This window comes from Ictalurus punctatus, chromosome 6 (genome assembly GCF_001660625.3).
Source record: "Ictalurus punctatus breed USDA103 chromosome 6, Coco_2.0, whole genome shotgun sequence".
In the NCBI taxonomy this organism is placed as follows: Eukaryota; Metazoa; Chordata; class Actinopteri; order Siluriformes; family Ictaluridae; genus Ictalurus; species Ictalurus punctatus.
Genome location: NC_030421.2, coordinates 221,338 through 238,746, shown reverse-complemented (window position 1 = coordinate 238,746; position 17,409 = coordinate 221,338). Strand labels below are relative to the sequence as shown.

Sequence of the window (17,409 nt, the reverse complement as noted above, 5' to 3'; positions counted from 1 at the left end):
GATTGCTTCGTGACGAGCTTTCCTATTAAACTCAAATCTGCACATCTGTGGAAAAGGTCAAAAATTCAATTTGATATAGACATAAGACGGTTGTTTTTTAAGCAAATGTCTGTGCAAATAATACACATTAAACTGCAACCTGAAATATAAAAAGAGGAGGCGAATATTGAATATTAACATTAAATATACGTGGCCTTGATCGTGTCTTCTTTTGCTCTGATAAAGGCAATTTGGCACATTTAAATTGGCTCTGTGATTCAGCCGCGTTATTTTTAGGTGATTTAGTTTCCTGTACTTGGCGCCACACGTCTGAAAGAGGAAAAACACCATGTGCCTCTTTTCCACCTCTCAGTCTGTACTGTACAGTGTTTCTGTCATTGTGGGGAACTCAATTAATGCACCAATCATTTATCCGTTCCTTATGCTACACTCGCAGAAACGTTTGCCTTTTCACACAAAAATTATCAACACAACTTGTAAACAATGTCCATGCCCTCATGTGTGTGTGTGTGTGTGTGTGTGTGTGTGTATAAATAATGTATTTGAGGGCTGATTTTGAGAAAGTGGAACAATGGGGCAGGAACATGGGAAGTGCCACTGATTATTTACTACATTTGAGATACTAAACACTGTACAATTAGCGCTCTTCAAACGATCTATCCCTCCTGATCCCCACCTTAACCTTCCAGAGACCATATTTATTTGTCTTTGTGCTATTTTTGTCTACTTTATTACTTTACCGGAAACTTTCTGCTTCCAGTATAAACCTACTGGTATTAAACTATAAGAAGAGGCATGCTAAAACATCAGGGACAATTTGTCAGAACATCAGCAGCCAGAAAAGAACTGAAAGCATATTTTTTCCCTCATAGACACACCATTTTAGTACTATTCAGTAAACTAGGTCTTTTAATACTGCTTAATTCTTTTTGAATTAATGGAATTGTTTGGGATTGTTTTGGAATTTGGGGATTGGAATTTTGGGATGTTTTGTTAAGCAGATCTGGCAACGCAGCACAGTCTCCCTCACATCTAACAAAAAAAAATTCACATTAAACAGGACTTGTGTGATGTCAGGGGGGTGTAAACTTTTAAACAGGATGATCAGTGTAAATTGTTATTATTTTGTTTAAAGATCTTTTTTTTTTCATTTAGTCCTGCCCTTCTTTTTTTTATATAAATTCAGCTATTATCTTGTCTTGTGGACTTTATGTAAACATCTGTTATGTGAAATAGTTTATTCAGGACAGAACTAAATAAATAACCACATGGGTTTTTATGATCCGTCTTATTTTGTTAACAGTATTGAGATTTTGCAGATTCTGCAAGGGGTATGTAAACTTTTGGGCACAACTGTATGTGTGTGTATATATATATATATATATATATATATATATATATATATATATATATATATCCAAAAAATGACTTTTATGTCATTTATTAGAACACAGAGTCTTTATTTCTGTATTTAATTTCCTCTTGAGTCACAGCGCCGTGTCAGTGACGTGATTGTGATATAAGAAAGGAGCTAAAATGTAAAATCTATCGATAGTAAAGCTGTTAGTGTTGAGTAATGCATTATATCACGAGGTCTCAGATGGAAGAATAATAATAATAATAATGATGAGCGGTAAAGTATTACACACACTTACTGACAGATCAGTGGTTGAGTTTATGATATAAGTGTTGTATGTCTGTAATGATCTCCTGCGTTCATGCCGTGGTTCCTCTGCTTAGTCTCTCCATGTGGAGTTTCTCCTCAAAAGCATTTCTGGTGGAATAAACCACCTTGTTGGCAATCATTATACCTCCATGTTGATTTTATGTCACTTGCTGAACTCGGAGGAGTTGATGAGACCATCCCAGGTAAGAAGAAAGAAGGCGAGGGTTTTTTTGTTCCTGATTGGAGGTCAAGAATTACGAGTCAAATGCAGCTTAACATCATGACAGTGAGGGCAGCATGGTAGTGTTCTCACAGTAACCGCATGGATTCCACCTTCCAAAACATGCCACTATTATTCCCTCTCTTTATTCCCTCTTTATTCTCTTTATTCCCTCTTTATTCTCTCTTTATTCTCTCTTTATTCTCTCTTTTCTCACTTTTTCCCCTCTCTTTATTCTCTCTCTTCAAGTTAATGAGAAGAATGCAGCTTGTTACAGAGAAATATGGAAGTGCAAACTCTTCTGTCTTAAAGGCGGCCGATGTTCTCAAATCACTGACACTGGAGACTCCTTTCATAAGCCTTAAATAAGCGTCTCCTTACTTTAAGAAAACTTCACCATATCAACACACTTTCTTAATCATTATTATCCATCCATCCATCCATCTTCTATACCGCTTGTCCTTCAGGGTCGCGGGGGAACCTGGAGCCTATCCCAGGGAGCATGGGGCACAAGGCGGGGTACACCCTGGACAGGGTGCCAATCCATCGCAGGGCACAATCACACACACACTCACACACACATTCATACACTACGGACACTTTAGACAAACCACTCAGACTACCATGCGTGTGTTTGGACTGGGGGAGGAAACCTGAGCACCCGGAGGAAACCCCCGCAGCACGGGGAGAACACGCAAACTCCACACACACAGGGCCACGGTGGGAATCGAACCCCCGACCCTGGAGGTGTGAGGTGATATGTGCTGAGTTATTATTATTATTATTATTATTATTATTATTATTATTATATTATATGACACACCTGCTGTACAGGTCCCTGTGAATGATCTGTTCCTATAGAAACATATTCATATAAATAAACGAGCGCATTAATACAGACCCGTGGTTAAGGTAACTACGTGAAGATCCGAGCTGTTACAGAAATCTGATCTTTATTAGAAATATTCCGTCCTTCACATGTAGAGAGTGTAGAAGGACATGTAGAATATGTCCTAACATGTAGAGAGTGGACATCTGGAGGATTTCCGACATGCATCATGTGTTAGAGTTTAAATCCTGCAGGACATTTCACCTGCTGTAGTTTTACCGCTTCAGTAATGAATAATTAAGTTTTTAATTCCTGACTGGTGTTGATTTCGGACTGATTCTCTTCATTACTCATCATTACTATTCATCTACAACTGCGCGCGGGGAGGGGCGGGCCTGACGACGTCACTGCGGCCGCGCGGACCCTCGCGACCCTCCGTCCCGTATAAATAAACCGGGCTGCGTTAACTTTCCTCGCGCATTCAAGTCAGTGCACGCGACCTCGTTTCACGACCAGAGTTTACAGGAAGCTTTTCGACGGAGATGCGCGAGACGTGTTTTAGAGAACTTTACTCCCTGTGTTTAATCCTCTGGTGTCTCACCGGTTTTTACTCTCAGGCTGGTGAGTGTCTGCCTTTCCTTCCTGTTCTAGTACTATTAGATCTTCTACAGAGAGAGAGAGAGAGAGAGAGAGAGAGAGAGAGAGAGAGAGAGAGACAGACAGACAGACAGACAGACAGACAGATGGAGAAAGAGAGACAGACAGAGGGAGAGAAACAGAGAGAGACAGAGCGAGAGACAGACAGAGGGAGAGAGAGACAGAGAGAGAGTGAGAGAGAGCGAGACAGACAGAGCGAGAGAGAGAGAGAGACAGACAGAGGGAGAGAGAGAGAGTGAGAGAGAGCGAGACAGACAGAGTGAGAGAGAGAGACAGACAGTTGGAGAGACAAACAGACAGACAGAGGGAGAGAGAGACAGATAGAGGGAGAGAGAGACAGACAGAGGGAGAGACAGACAGACAGACAGAGGGAGAGACAGACAGACAGGCAGAGGGAGAGACAGACAGACAGACAGAGGGAGAGACAGACAGACAGGCAGAGGGAGGGAGAGAGACAGACAGAGGGAGACACAGACAGACAGACGGAGGGAGAGACAGACAGAGGGAGAGACAGACAGACAGGCAGAGGGAGAGACAGACAGACAGGCAGAGGGAGAGAGAGACAGGCAGGCAGAGGGAGAGAGAGACAGGAAATCACCAAAAAAGCGTTTGGTATTTAAGGTTCTGCACTATTTCAAATAAAATTTGTGTAATTTCTGTAGAAAAGGTCAGAATTCCCTGCAGTCTGATCTCTTCAGGTGACTCTGATGGATCTGATCTGATCATCAGATTTCACACACACTTAAGTGTGCGAAAGCAAACAGGAGATGAAAATAATCAACGATTCTTGGAAATGTTTCTCTGCCCTGTTTCTCGCGGGTCTTCCTGTGATTCCCGCTGAAATGTTTCGAACATAACTCCGTCAGATCTTCAGGTCCCGCTGCAGTCTGTTTCTAAGTGATGATCAGATGTAAATCACCTGCAGGCGGTTGTAGATCATGTTATTATTTATCATTACCTCACTGCGTCTCCGTCGTGTATCTGAACAAACTTTCCCTAAATCAGAAAAGGAAACTGCACCAGACAGTGACTCTGTAGTCCGTTATCTCCACCCTGCTGTGTTCGTGCTCCACTGCACCAACACTGCTGCGTTCTAGTTCTCATAACCTTCTACACACGAATGTTAAAAACATGTGAAGAGATGTTGTGAAATAATTTACGCATAAATAACTTAATTCAACACGAGCTGTAATAAATAAGACCGATTTATTTTATTTCCTGTATTCAGGGAAGAGTAAACATCCGAGTACACGCTTATTACGCTTTAACAGTTTCGATCTCATAAACCTGTTTTTATTATTGTTTTCTTATTAAAAATATCCAGTGTAAATGAGGTTAATGAAGACGTTATTTCTGTTGTCAGAATGCTATCCGCTGTTAGACTGTGGCGACGATGGAGACTACACGCAGGTACGCACACAGACATTCACTACATACCTGCAGCAGGTTCTCTTCTCCTTACACTCGTTCATTCTCACAGTGACGGCGTTCCTTCAGCGTTCCCTCAGCGTTCCATCAGCGTTCCCTCAGCGTTCCCTCAGCGTTCCCTCAGCGTTCCCTCAGCGTTCCCTCAGCGTTCCATCAGCGTTCCCTCAGCGTTCCCTCAGCGTTCCCTCAGCGTTCCCTCAGCTAACTGTAGTAATGAACAGTATAATAATTATGATTTCATGTGGAGCTGAGCAGATATGACTGGGGTGGAGCTTTATTCTCAGAGCAGCAGTGACACTGTACAGGTGGTGTGTGAGAGGATCGGGTGCAGCAGTGACACTGTACAGGTGGTGTGTAAGAGGATCGGGTGCAGCAGTGACACTGTACAGGTGGTGTGTAAGAGGATCGGGTGCAGCAGTGACACTGTACAGGTGGTGTGTAAGAGGATCAGGTGCAGCAGTGATACTGTACAGGTGGTGTGTAAGAGGATCAGGTGCAGCAGTGATACTGTACAGGTGGTGTGTAAGAGGATCGGGTGCAGCAGTGACACTGTACAGGTGGTGTGTAAGAGGATCAGGTGCAGCAGTGACACTGTACAGGTGGTGTGTGAGAGGATCGGGTGCAGCAGTGACACTGTACAGGTGGTGTGTGAGAGGATCGGGTGCAGCAGTGATACTGTACAGGTGGTGTGTAAGAGGTTCGGGTGCAGCAGTGACACTGTACAGGTGGTGTGTAAGAGGATCGGGTGCAGCAGTGATACTGTACAGGTGGTGTGTAAGAGGATCGGGTGCAGCAGTGATACTGTACAGGTGGTGTGTAAGAGGATCGGGTGCAGCAGTGACACTGTACAGGTGGTGTGTAAGAGGATCAGGTGCAGCAGTGACACTGTACAGGTGGTGTGTAAGAGGATCGGGTGCAGCAGTGACACTGTACAGGTGGTGTGTAAGAGGTTCGGGTGCAGCAGTGATACTGTACAGGTGGTGTGTAAGAGGATCGGGTGCAGCAGTACCTCTGGGGCTTTTAAACACTTCAGTGTGACTACTGAATGTGAATGGGTTGAGAAGAGCTCGCAGGTCCAACGTTTTCAGCCAGAAGTGTCCTGTGGTCAGATAGATCAGTTTAAACTGTGAGTGGAAGGTCCAGCACCACACACACACACACACACACACACACACACACACACACACACACACACACACACACTGCTGTGTCAGTATTACTGAGATCCACCAGCCAGTGGTGCAGGACTGGAGGAGCTGACACAGAGGGATGGTCAGGGATTGTTCAATGTCCAGTAAACTGCCGCCTCCATCTATTCCACCACACAGGATTACATTAACCCTTCCAGTGCTGGATCGTCATCTACTGCACTCTCACATGTCCTGCTGCTCTGCGAAAACAATCAAGCACAGGATGGTGTTTCAGAACACGAGAAGATGAGATAGGAGCGTCTCCGTGCTTCTACACATGATCCAGATTAATTATTCCCTCTCTCTATTCTCTCTCTTTATTCTCTCTCTTTATTCTCTCTATCTTTATTCCCTCTCTCATTATTCCCTCTCTTTATTCCCTCTCTCTCTATTCTCTCTCTCTATTCCCTCTCTCTTTATTCTCTCTTTATTCCCTCTCTCTATTCTTTTTTATTCTCTCTCTTTATTTTCTCTCTCTATTCCCTCTCTCTGTTCCCTCTCTTTATTCCCTCTCTCTATTCTCTCTATTTATTTTTTTAATTCTGTCTCTTTATTCTTTTTTATTCTCTTTATTCTCTCTCTCTATTCCCTCTCTTTACTCTCTCTCTCTGTTCAAGTTAATAAGACAAAAAAAGCTGTTTATCGCGTTACTGAGAAACGGAAAAGAAGCGTAAACTCCTCTGTCCTGAAGACAAACCTACTGACTGTTAAAAAGCACTGACACTGGAGACTCCTTCCATAAATGTTAAGTACTAAATGTCTCCTTACAGAAAACTCCACCGTGTCGCTGATTATGAGCCTTAATATCATGTTTACTCTATTTACATCAGGCTGAGATTGTGGGAGTGTCTGTGTGAATGAGCAGGTACTGCAGAACATCCATCAGCACCTTCTAACCAAGGACTTCAGTGGACTTCTTTCTGTCTGAGTCTCACTGTTGATCTCTTTCTCTCTCTCTCACACACACACACACACACACACACACACACACACACACACACACTATAATGATCTCACTTTCATGATTACATGTCAATATGTCACATGTCCTTCCGACAGCTGTGTTAATTATAAAACACACCTGACTTTTTGAATTCTCACTTCAGTCCAGACCTTTCAACATCGTCTAATGCAGACTCTCTCAAAACGTCGTCTAATGCGGACTCTCTGAAAACGTCGTCTAATGCGGACTCTCTCAAAACCTCGTCTAATGCGGACTCTATCCCAAAACACGGTCTAATGCAGACTCTCTCCCAAAACACAAGTGGCTTTTGTGCTTTCAAACTTCTGACTTCCCAGGTGCATGAGTCCAGAATGCTGAGCTTTAAATGTATAAATGTTTTAATCTGAAGTTGTCCTCATGAAAGCCAGTGAGAGTTCTTCATAAAAGTCTTCGTGATATATGTTTTTAATATTTGTAAAACTATTTTATATAAAGAAAAACTTTAATCAGTTTAATAAATGTCATGACCTAGACCTAATAGTGCAAACTGTTGAACAGTTTCTGTTAGCCCTTCTTTTTCCTGGAAAGATCTTATTCTCATTTTTGAGCCCAAATTATACAAGTCCATAAATATTTGGACAGTGCCTGTTGTTATTGTTACTTTAGTTGTCTACCAGTGGAGTCTACCCCAGTATATTGGAGTTGAAATTAAATAATGAACTTAGTTGAAAATAATAATCCACTATTCAGTACATGTTTAAGAAGAAAGAATGTGCTTGGTGAGCTCAGGAACACCAAAAGTCCTGGAAGACCACAGAAGCCTTTGAGAAGAACTGTAGTGGATGACTGAGGTGGAGAAAAACCACAACCAACAGTTGTGAAAGAAAGAACACTCTGTCCACAGTCGAGCATGGTGGTGGCTCGGTGATGCTCTGCGGCTGCTTTACATCCTCTGGCACTGGAGACCTGCAGCATGTGGAAGGTGAGATGGATTCACTGAAGTATCAGGAAATCCTAGGAGAAAACCTCACGCCGTCTGTGAGGAAGCTGAAGCTTGGGCGTCATCGGACCTTCCAACAGGACAATGATCCCAAGCGTACCTCAAATTCCACCAAGGCTTGGTTACAGAAGAAGTTCTGGAAGATTCTACAGGGCCGTCACAGTCACCTGACTTGAACCCCATAGGGAATCTCTGGTTGGATGTGAAGAAGACGGTTGCAGCACACAAACTCAAGAATATTACTGAACTGGAGGCCAGTGCTCATGAGGAACGGGAGAAGATTCCTCAGGAACGCTGCAGAGACTGGTGTCTCGTTTGCAGCAGGTCATAACAGCAAAAGGATCTCTACTGAGTACTAAAGATGCTCGTCATGAGGGGGTGAATAATTTTGAGACTGGAGAAGTCATTATAAGTTGCATTTTCAGTTGAATTTGGGGAAACCACTTGAAGCGTTCGTTGGATCAAACTATTTCAACTGCTTTTGTTTGATTTGTTCATCACAATCATCTGAAAGTCTGTACATTCTGACAATAAACCTGATCTGGAAAGTGTGTGTGTGTGTGTGGGGGGGGGGGGGGGGGGGTGAATAATTTCAATTGAAACTGTACATATATATATTGAAACTGTATATATATATATATATATATATATGTATATATGTATACAAATTTAGATTTAGTGTTCTGAAGCATTCACGAAACACTTTAGTTCCTGTCATTACTGAAGTTAATACTGAACAGTTCCTGTTCATATTGACATTAATAGGAAAAAAAAAAAACACCTAACTGTCCCTTGTCTGAAAACCTAAAGTTACATATTTCCCTCTGACTGTTATAAAGTGCTGACACTGGAGACTCCTTCCATAAATATTACATAAACATCTCCTTACAGAGATCTTCACCACATCCGTGATTTCTGATCATTGATCGTCTTGTCCGGATCTTTCTCTTTCAGGGTTCAGCAGTTCAGAGCTCGCTGTGTGGACTCGTGTGGGGAGACCAGAAGAAGGTGGGGGAGGAGTATTCATGAGCTGTGTGTTATTATTTGTAGATTAGCGTACACTTTCATGGGTTTTGAGGTATTAGATAGTCTGTTGAAAGATTATTGAACGTGTGTTTAATATAGCAGTATAGAGAGCCTACTGCGTGTGTGTAATTAATACACTGAGTGTGTGAGTGATTATATTAATAATACTGTGTGTATTTGTGCCTTGATGTTCCTCAGGAGCAGATTCAGAACGTCTTCAAACGGGTTAGTCTGTGACTTTATAACGAGTTTTCAATAACAGTGCCAGTGAATCACGTGGACTGCTAACCCTAACCCTGTCTTCTTCTCAGTTCTTGTTCCACTACTCGAAGGCACGGAATTCAGTCGGCACTGTCGAGAGAGAGGTAAACATCATGCTTAACGCATTCTTTCAGGAAATGTTTTTCACTCAAACTAACCAGTGCGACTTTTTCCTAGTCTCACTCTGTCCACCCCTTGATGCGCCTCTCGCCCAAGTTCACTCTGCGGAGGAAGAAACAGCAGGTTTTGTCTGTAAGCTACATTTTCTTTTCCACTTCCTTAAAGCAGATCAGACCCTCAGTAAGGGGTCATTCATTTTAAATCATTTTAATAATTATACTCCAGTGAAAGTATAGCTCACGGGTCAAAATCTTTCTCCGTTAACTTTTTAAACGTACAGTCATTGGCTGGATTGGAGAGGAAGAGATGAGATTTTTCACAAGCAATTTGAAAGTGTAAATGAAATGTAAGGAGAAGTTCTTGGACATGTTCGTAATTTAGTGAGAGAACGAGTGTTCGGTTTCAGTGTTAATGAAGATGTGAGAACCGAAGCTTTCGCTCAAAAGGAATTAAAGCATCCACTAGGAATTAAAGTTCACTTCCTTATAATTCTCAAGAATTCTGGTAAGGGGAGAAGGAAGAACGAGGAAAATAAGACAAAATAAATTGAAAGCAGAGAGAGAGAGACAGAGAGAGGGAGAGAGACAGAGAGAGAGTGAGAGCGAGAGAGAGAGACAGAGAGAGGGAGAGAGACAGAGAGAGGGAGAGAGAGTGAGAGAGAGAGACAGAGCGAGAGAGAGAGACAGAGAGAGAGAGAGACAAAAAGAGAGAGAGACAGAGAGAGGCAGAGAGACAGAGCGAGAGAGAGAGACAGAGAGAGAGAGAGACAGAGAGAGACAGAGCGAGAGAGAGAGACAGAGAGAGAGAGAGAGTGAGAGAGAGAGAGAGACAGAGCGAGAGAGAGAGACAGAGACAGACAGAGCGAGAGAGAGAGACAGAGCGAGAGAGAGATACAGAGAGAGAGAGAGAGAGAAATCGAGTCCTTGTGAGTTCACACTGAAGTGCTGTTAGTGGTAATGGGGGTCTTGTGGTCTGTTTCATCAATCTGGAGTGGCCTTATCTTCTCTGGAACCTACTGTGAATTGGAGAGAACACAGAAAGAGTAATGGTTAGTGTGTCTCACCCTCGTGTTCTCCAATGTGTGGGAATGTGAGGTTTTTTAGAGGTGTGATTAGCCAGCCCCGCCCCTTTGGCTAGCCCTGTTGGTGAACTCCAAAACCACGCCAGTGTTTCAGCACCCCGGACAGTGCCCTGTTGTGCTGGGTGGGCTGGTGGGCGGGCTGGTGGATAAATAAAATGTAATTATAAAGAGTAAAATTACACAAGTATGTTGTACTCCTGCTCAGTCTCAGTCATCACCTGCTCATAAACACTTCAGTGGCTTGGATTAGAAAAGATATCCAGTCCAGTATACTGAGTGGATTGTCCTGACAACTGTGTTGTCCTGATTTTACTTTTTATGCACATTCCTATCTCTCAGTCAGAACATTTATTTCCATCTTCATCTTCATCTCATCAGAGAATAAAGGCATTCTGGAGTATCGGTTATCTGTGGTGATGTGGAAAAACAGAAACAGGACCCTGAGATACTCTCCTGTTACACCTGTTTGAGTCACTTTGTCTTTCTCTTAGAGACACTGAAGAAGACTTGTGGCCGCTCGGACCGATTCATTCGAGGAATTCGAGGTAGGTGCTATAAGCCACAGTGATACCTAAATAAATAAATAATATTATTAATGAAATCGATCAGTGTTCGTTAACAGCAGCTCTGTCAGTTCCAGTTGTGATTCAGATGACAGGTTTATATTAATGTGTTTATTCTGATACCTTATTGTTTACATTCCAACCGCATTACATTCACAGGGAAAGATTTTTAAACTGTTTTGTAGTTTAACAAAAAAAAAAAACCCAACAACAACAACGTATAATCAGTGATATGGTGATGTTTTTGTGAGGAAAAATGTATTTAATATTTATGGAAGGAGTCTCCAGTGCCAGCGCTTTGTAACTGTAAGTTTTCCTCTGTGACGTAACACGACAAGCCGTGTCTCATCTGTCTTATTAACTTCAAAAGAGAGGGAAAAAGAGAGACTGGTGACGCTTTATAGCTGCTGTGAGAACAGGAACTCGATTCATCAACTATAAATTTATAATAAAAATACAACATTATCCAGTAATATTCAAATATTATAATCATTTTGAAATCAGCCTGGTGTAGTAGGAATTAAACGGTAGATGAGAATAAACCTCTTCACTCATTGTTCATTCTTTACAGAGTACAGTGTGCAGATTGGTGAGATAAGCCACACTTTATTAGCGTGTGGGCGTGGTCTACACTAGGGGCGTGGTCTACACTAGGGGCGTGGATTTTAAGCAGCATACACATGCCGTGCGCTATGATGTCACACCTGAATGATTTTTCTTTTCACAGAGGATTTGTGCTGATTATAATAATCATACCTCAGCAGTGAGATGATTGGAGCAGAAGGTGTTGCAGCATGAATCTGACAATAATTACAGTAACATAAATAACAGGATTGTATTAATGCGCTCATTTTAATATATTTTTATTCCTATAGTAACAGCTCCTTCAGTATACACAAGTATCTCAGAAAATTAGAATATCGTGGAAAGGTTCATTTTTTCCTGTAATTTAATTTTAAAAAACTTTCATATATTCGAGATTAATTACACATACAGTGAAATAGTTCAAGCCTTTTTTTGTGTTAATCTCGATGATTACGGATTACAGCTCACAGAAATCAGAACTCCAGTCTCTCAAAATATTAGCACTAATTAAAACATTTTTAAGGGCAATATCTCTGTATGTTGAACCTTAAGTGAGCGTGGACATTTTCATGATATATCAGCTCTTCAGATGATGACTCAGAGATGCTAAAGACAGCCAGAGTGTGCTCAAGAACACGTTTATTAAACTCTGCTGAAAGTTACAGTCCCCGGTTCAGTAAGACTCAGTGTGATGATAAACGTGGGAAGGCCTGCATGACACTGCCCATCCTCAGCTCCTGGAGAACCTGGGTTTACCTCCAACTCATCACTAAAGTTCAATAAACTCCAGCTCGAACGTTAAAGACACATTACTCTGAAACAGCGCAGGTTCCTCAGGTTACAAATATTAAAGTCTTCACTCCTCCTTCCCTCTCGCCTGAATCCTTCTCCAGATCTTCCAGTCGTCTCCGCTCTGTGTCAGCAGGTCCTCTGACAGGAGGGACGAGAACACATTACTCTATAGAGGAGAGCAGGACCCAGGCGTTAGTGCATGAGTGCAGATTTAACACTGTTAGGTGTGTACGTGTCCTCCTGTTTAAATAACGTTTATTTTTCTATCTGTTTGTATACCCAGAGCTGACTGGATGTGCAGGAGGATGGTAACACCACGTGGACTGTAAACTCACCGATTCTGTAAATAAACTCAATCTCACCCGTGTTGTGCGTTTGAGTTCTCTCGCTCTCTCACAGCCACTCGTGTGTGATATATATATCTCCAGTGTTGTGTGTCGCTGCTGCACTTATCAGAGCTCACGAGTCTATCTAACGTTACAATGAAATCTATATCTCTTTTTAAATAAAACAAATATACTGTATGGTTAAAATAAGTGTAGTGTGTAGGGTGTAAAACAGTAATCAAACAAAAACAGCATAAATCTACAGGTTATTCTTTTTATGATGGCCATCAGGAACATGTCCTATACAAAAATGTTATGGCATAAATAAGAATACGTACTACTTATAAAATGGCTTTAACAGCTTAAAAATCTAAATATTGTTTTAGGAGTCGCTGAAGATTTAAATCTTTAACACTAGAGGGAGCCGATCCCTTTATTATGAGCAGGTTATAAAAATGATCAGTCGTGTGTTCCAGTTCTGTTTTTAAAACAAGCACCACCCCTTCACCTGCCCTCGGATGACCCCACACAGCCGACATAAGGGCGCTTCGATCAGCTGGAGCGCAGAACGTTTAGAAGGGAAGAGTTACATGCACTTTCGGACTTTTGAAGGGAAGTCAGAATGGCTGTGTTGAAAACAGTATTGGAACACAGACTTTGATGTTTTTAACCAGAAGTCCTTGAGAACCAAAAAAAAGTCCAAAAATGAGCCTGAAAGAAAAAAAACTGCACCGATCAGTCGTCATCAGATTCGTCGCTGTCCTTGCGGTGCGGTGCTGAGCAGCGGATGGATGAAATCAGCTGGTCCTGGATCTGTTTCCTCGGATTCTCCTCCAAGTCCGTTTTCACAGCGCCGGATTCGGCCAAACGCCATTCCAGCTCTGAGGAACAGAACCATATTACTTTTCTTAATCCTGACTGAAAGCAGGAGGGTCAATTAACCCACACACACACACACACACACACACACACACACACACACCATCACACGTGAGGTTCATTCCTCCGAACACCAGCGGTCCGATGAACTGCGCCTTCATCTCCCCCTCGTGGTAAACAAAGATGGTGGGCAGGTTTCTGTCCGGATAATTAGCGATGCACGTCGTGGAGATCGACTTCAGGAACTTAGTGTCTGGAAACTTCCGTGCCAAAGAGGACAAGTGCTGATTGATCAGCGTGCACAAGGGGATGCTGAGAAAATTACAATTATAATAATAATTATTACATACTCAATATAATTACTAATTACAATAGTGCACCGAACATATAAACTATTAGATGTCTTGACCTACAAAACAAGTGCACACACACACACACACACACACACACACACACACACTACCCTGGTTTGTAGAGGTGCAGCACCACCCAGATGCTGGCCCCTGCCTTGGTCACTTCCTGAACGTAGTCTTGACCTGAAATCTCGTTCAGTTCGCCGAATACGTTCTTCAACTGCTTTGCTTTCCACTCGGCGAGCCTCTTCTGCCTGAGACGTGACAAAGCACAGTGTAGATCAGTGGTACAGTACAGATACAGCGGGCGCAAACGTCCGAGACCACATTGAACAACCTTTTTTCCTCATTTAAAATAGGAAGTAAATAAACAGAAGGTTTTAGAATTCAGAAATATTTAATACTATGAAAGTAAAATGTGCATTATCTTCAATATTTAATATTCTACACTATTTCTATCTTCATATTTAAACGTAAGAAGATGCCCGATATCCTAATGAGTATGTTTGATTGACAGCCCTCTGTCTAAGACTCTCAGGCTGCTGCCACTCAAACAGATAAAGAGGTGTGAATAAGGACTGTTCAACCGTAGCGTACCAATCCACCCAGACATGGGGCTACAGCACACCGCTACGCTACGCTACGCTACACCTGTTCATGGACAGAACATTATGGAAAATCAGCATAAAATCCCAGCTAAGGCCATTTCATTGCGTAACATGGGGAAAAGTTCAGAGCTGTGAATACTTATGCAACATTTGAAATAAATAATAAAATCAACTGAACTGTTCAGCTAGTTAAAGTGTTTATTGTATTTATTAAAGTATTTGGTCTTCATTACTGTTTTCGTAGCGTTTACATGTTTGGTTTACAGAAAAGTAAGCACTTTTGGACAAAACACTAAAAAAGGAAAATGACTCAGAATAAAAACGCTAAACAGTAACTGATGTGAGCGTTCAGTAAAAATCCCAAATTTGTTGTGAAACCCGAGGACCTGAGGAATGTTAAGTATTGGGTAAACAGCGCCACAGTGTGGCCCAACACCAAATTAAGCCTTTTTTTTTTTTAGCAGATTTACTTCTCTTTCAGATTTCCTTATTTAACTTTACTTTAGTGAGCAAACAAGTTGCACAAGACTTAATAATGCAGAAGTCGATTACTTTTATTCCTCACTTGTACAAATAACATGGAAGATATGTAGAACGTATTAACATACATTTATTATGTTAAATAAATAAATAAAACATAGCAGGATGTAGTAAGCTTGTAAGAAAACCTGTTTGGAAATCGATGCAGAAAGCTCATTTGTGGTTGTATAGGCTTCCTGTCAATCATTTTAGAGACACTATAGACCGCCATAGATCCTGGTGGCGGAGCTTCATGAACATGGGCGGGAACCATTCAAATATCGAACTTACCTAACCATTGGAGATGTATGTTGCGTCCCAATTGGCATACTTGTACTAAAAGAATGTATTCTTCTTTATTCATTATCCCTTATATCTTTTACACCTCTCTAAAATGCATCCTTGAATTCAGAAAGAAAATCATAAAAATCCTCCTCCCTCCGCAGGGCAAGGAATTGTGGGTAATATTAGCTGAAAGTGTCCACGGATCCATACAGCAAAGATCTACCAGAACCAGTCGACCATCTGCATTCCTTCGGGATCTTCATTTCAACACACTACGATTCGGAACATACTAATTCTCATCTCGGATACGATTTAGACACCGTGGATATAAGGCAAATTAAGACCCAGCACTAATCTTCTTATAAAAAAAACAATAAATAAAATAACATTAAAAAAACAAAACAAAAAAAAACCCCAGGCAAATCTTACCTAAGGCACTTTTAAGGAGCCATTATAAAGCAGAACTATTTACAGGTGAAACGTTCACCTGTACATCTCGATGGCGATCTCGTCCTCCTCGCCGAACTCATCCTCGTTCTCCTCCAGCTCCTCCAGAGTCATATTCTCATAGGTTTTTACTGCAGGAAACAACAGGTGTAGTTTTAATAATCTAATCCAGGTTCATTTTAAATATTTCACTTTCTGACTTTCTGTTGTAAAGTCTCACCAATGGACTGTTGCTGAATGATCTGCTCCTCCTCCGCCTCCTCCTCTTCCTTTGGCGTCTCTTTAGGAGGAAGGATGCCCTTCTTCCTGAGGATGTCATTCCACTCGGTGTCTTCATTTGGGTCCTAGAGTGGAGAGGGTTGGGATTATTCTGGGTCACTACAGACACAAACCATGGCTCCCATATTCTACTGAGGACTGGAGATGTTACTCCCTCTGACGTGCAGAGGATTGTAACCTGCTTCATTAAAAACATTTAGTGTGAGAGACATACATACACACACACACACACACACACACACACACACACACACACACAGAGAGACAGAGAGAGAGAGAGAGACAGACAGACATAGAGACAGACAGAGAGAGAGAGAGAGAGAGAGAGAGATAGAGACAGATAGAGACAGAGAGAGAGACAGACAGACAGAGAGAGAGAGATAGAGACAGAGAGAGACAGACAGACAGAGAGAGAGAGAGAGAGAGAGAGAGACAGAGACAGAGACAGAGAGAGAGATTGCAGGATTGTAACATGGCTTTGCCGTGTGTTTAACCGGTTAATTCAAGACGCCCAACACACAAGTCTAACACAACCATGAACAAACAGAAAGCGCTTTATGTATCACCTACATTAATCCGATTAAAATAAATTAATCAGAAATAATATACAAAACAAACCTGCATGTTTTCACGGCGCGCTGCTGGAGCTGTTCCTCCACACGGAAAGACGGAGAGAGCGCTGCTTATTTCAGTCCGAGTGGAAACACGTCCTCGCGCTAACACACAAACAGCTCTTATACTATTTTAACATTTCCTTAGCGTATTAACTTTGTGTTAAACATTAAATAATGCTTAAAATATAAGAATATAACACACTACTGTGCATATACTGTAAAAGAAAAACGACTGCAGAAGATTGTTGCTGCACGGGACGATAATAGCGGGAGCACCAACATCCGCTCTGACCATATAAGGAGTTTTAACAGCTGTTCGTCGTGCAGCGCGTGCTGTCAGTCAAAGTGGAACTCGCTAAAGTCAAATAAGGGCAGAGCTGGGAGCTGGTCATGACGTCACCGCCGATACCGAAAGTAGATTCCCAATGACGTGACTTGCGGCGCCTTCCCTTCCTATCCTCTAAAAATATATATATATATTCTATTTTATTCTGTATTCTCCAGTGGTGTAAAGAGTACTGCTACTGTTTTAATAATTTACTTACTAAAAGTAGTGATCAAGAAATAACTCAGGCAAGAGTAAATAAGTCTTCTTGTGAAAAACTACTTTACTGTCAGTTGTCCATTATCAAATTAATTCATACTTATCTAGCTACATAGTTACATCCAACATAGATGCTCCTTACACATGATCTCAGGGCTTCCCAAACTAAACCATGTAAACCAATTAACCCCATG

The 17,409-nt window shown here is 41.8% G+C and overlaps 3 protein-coding genes across 3 annotated transcripts in view; 2 read left to right on the top strand and 1 right to left on the bottom strand.

Moving 5' to 3' along the window:
• The window catches only part of LOC108266890 (E3 ubiquitin-protein ligase TRIM35), a 63,271-nt gene that overhangs the window by 39,113 nt on the left and 6,749 nt on the right, over positions 1–17,409 (top strand). The gene's annotated exons all lie outside the window — the stretch shown is intronic.
• On the top strand, positions 2,972–12,776 carry nms (neuromedin S). Its single transcript, XM_017470750.3, has 8 exons — positions 2,972–3,336; positions 4,736–4,782; positions 8,888–8,941; positions 9,158–9,184; positions 9,271–9,324; positions 9,398–9,472; positions 10,915–10,966; positions 12,645–12,776. Exons 1-8 carry the CDS (start codon positions 3,258–3,260, stop codon positions 12,671–12,673), a joined length of 417 nt encoding a protein of 138 aa, XP_017326239.1. The 5' UTR covers positions 2,972–3,257; the 3' UTR covers positions 12,674–12,776.
• Positions 12,192–16,831, bottom strand: pdcl3 (phosducin-like 3). The gene is made up of 7 exons (XM_017470746.3): positions 16,676–16,831; positions 15,999–16,122; positions 15,819–15,909; positions 14,030–14,173; positions 13,670–13,878; positions 13,420–13,568; positions 12,192–12,527 (listed from the first exon to the last, which is right to left on the bottom strand). The coding sequence occupies exons 1-6, from the start codon at positions 16,679–16,681 to the stop codon at positions 13,423–13,425; spliced, it is 720 nt and encodes a 239-aa protein (XP_017326235.1). The 5' UTR covers positions 16,682–16,831; the 3' UTR covers positions 12,192–12,527; positions 13,420–13,422.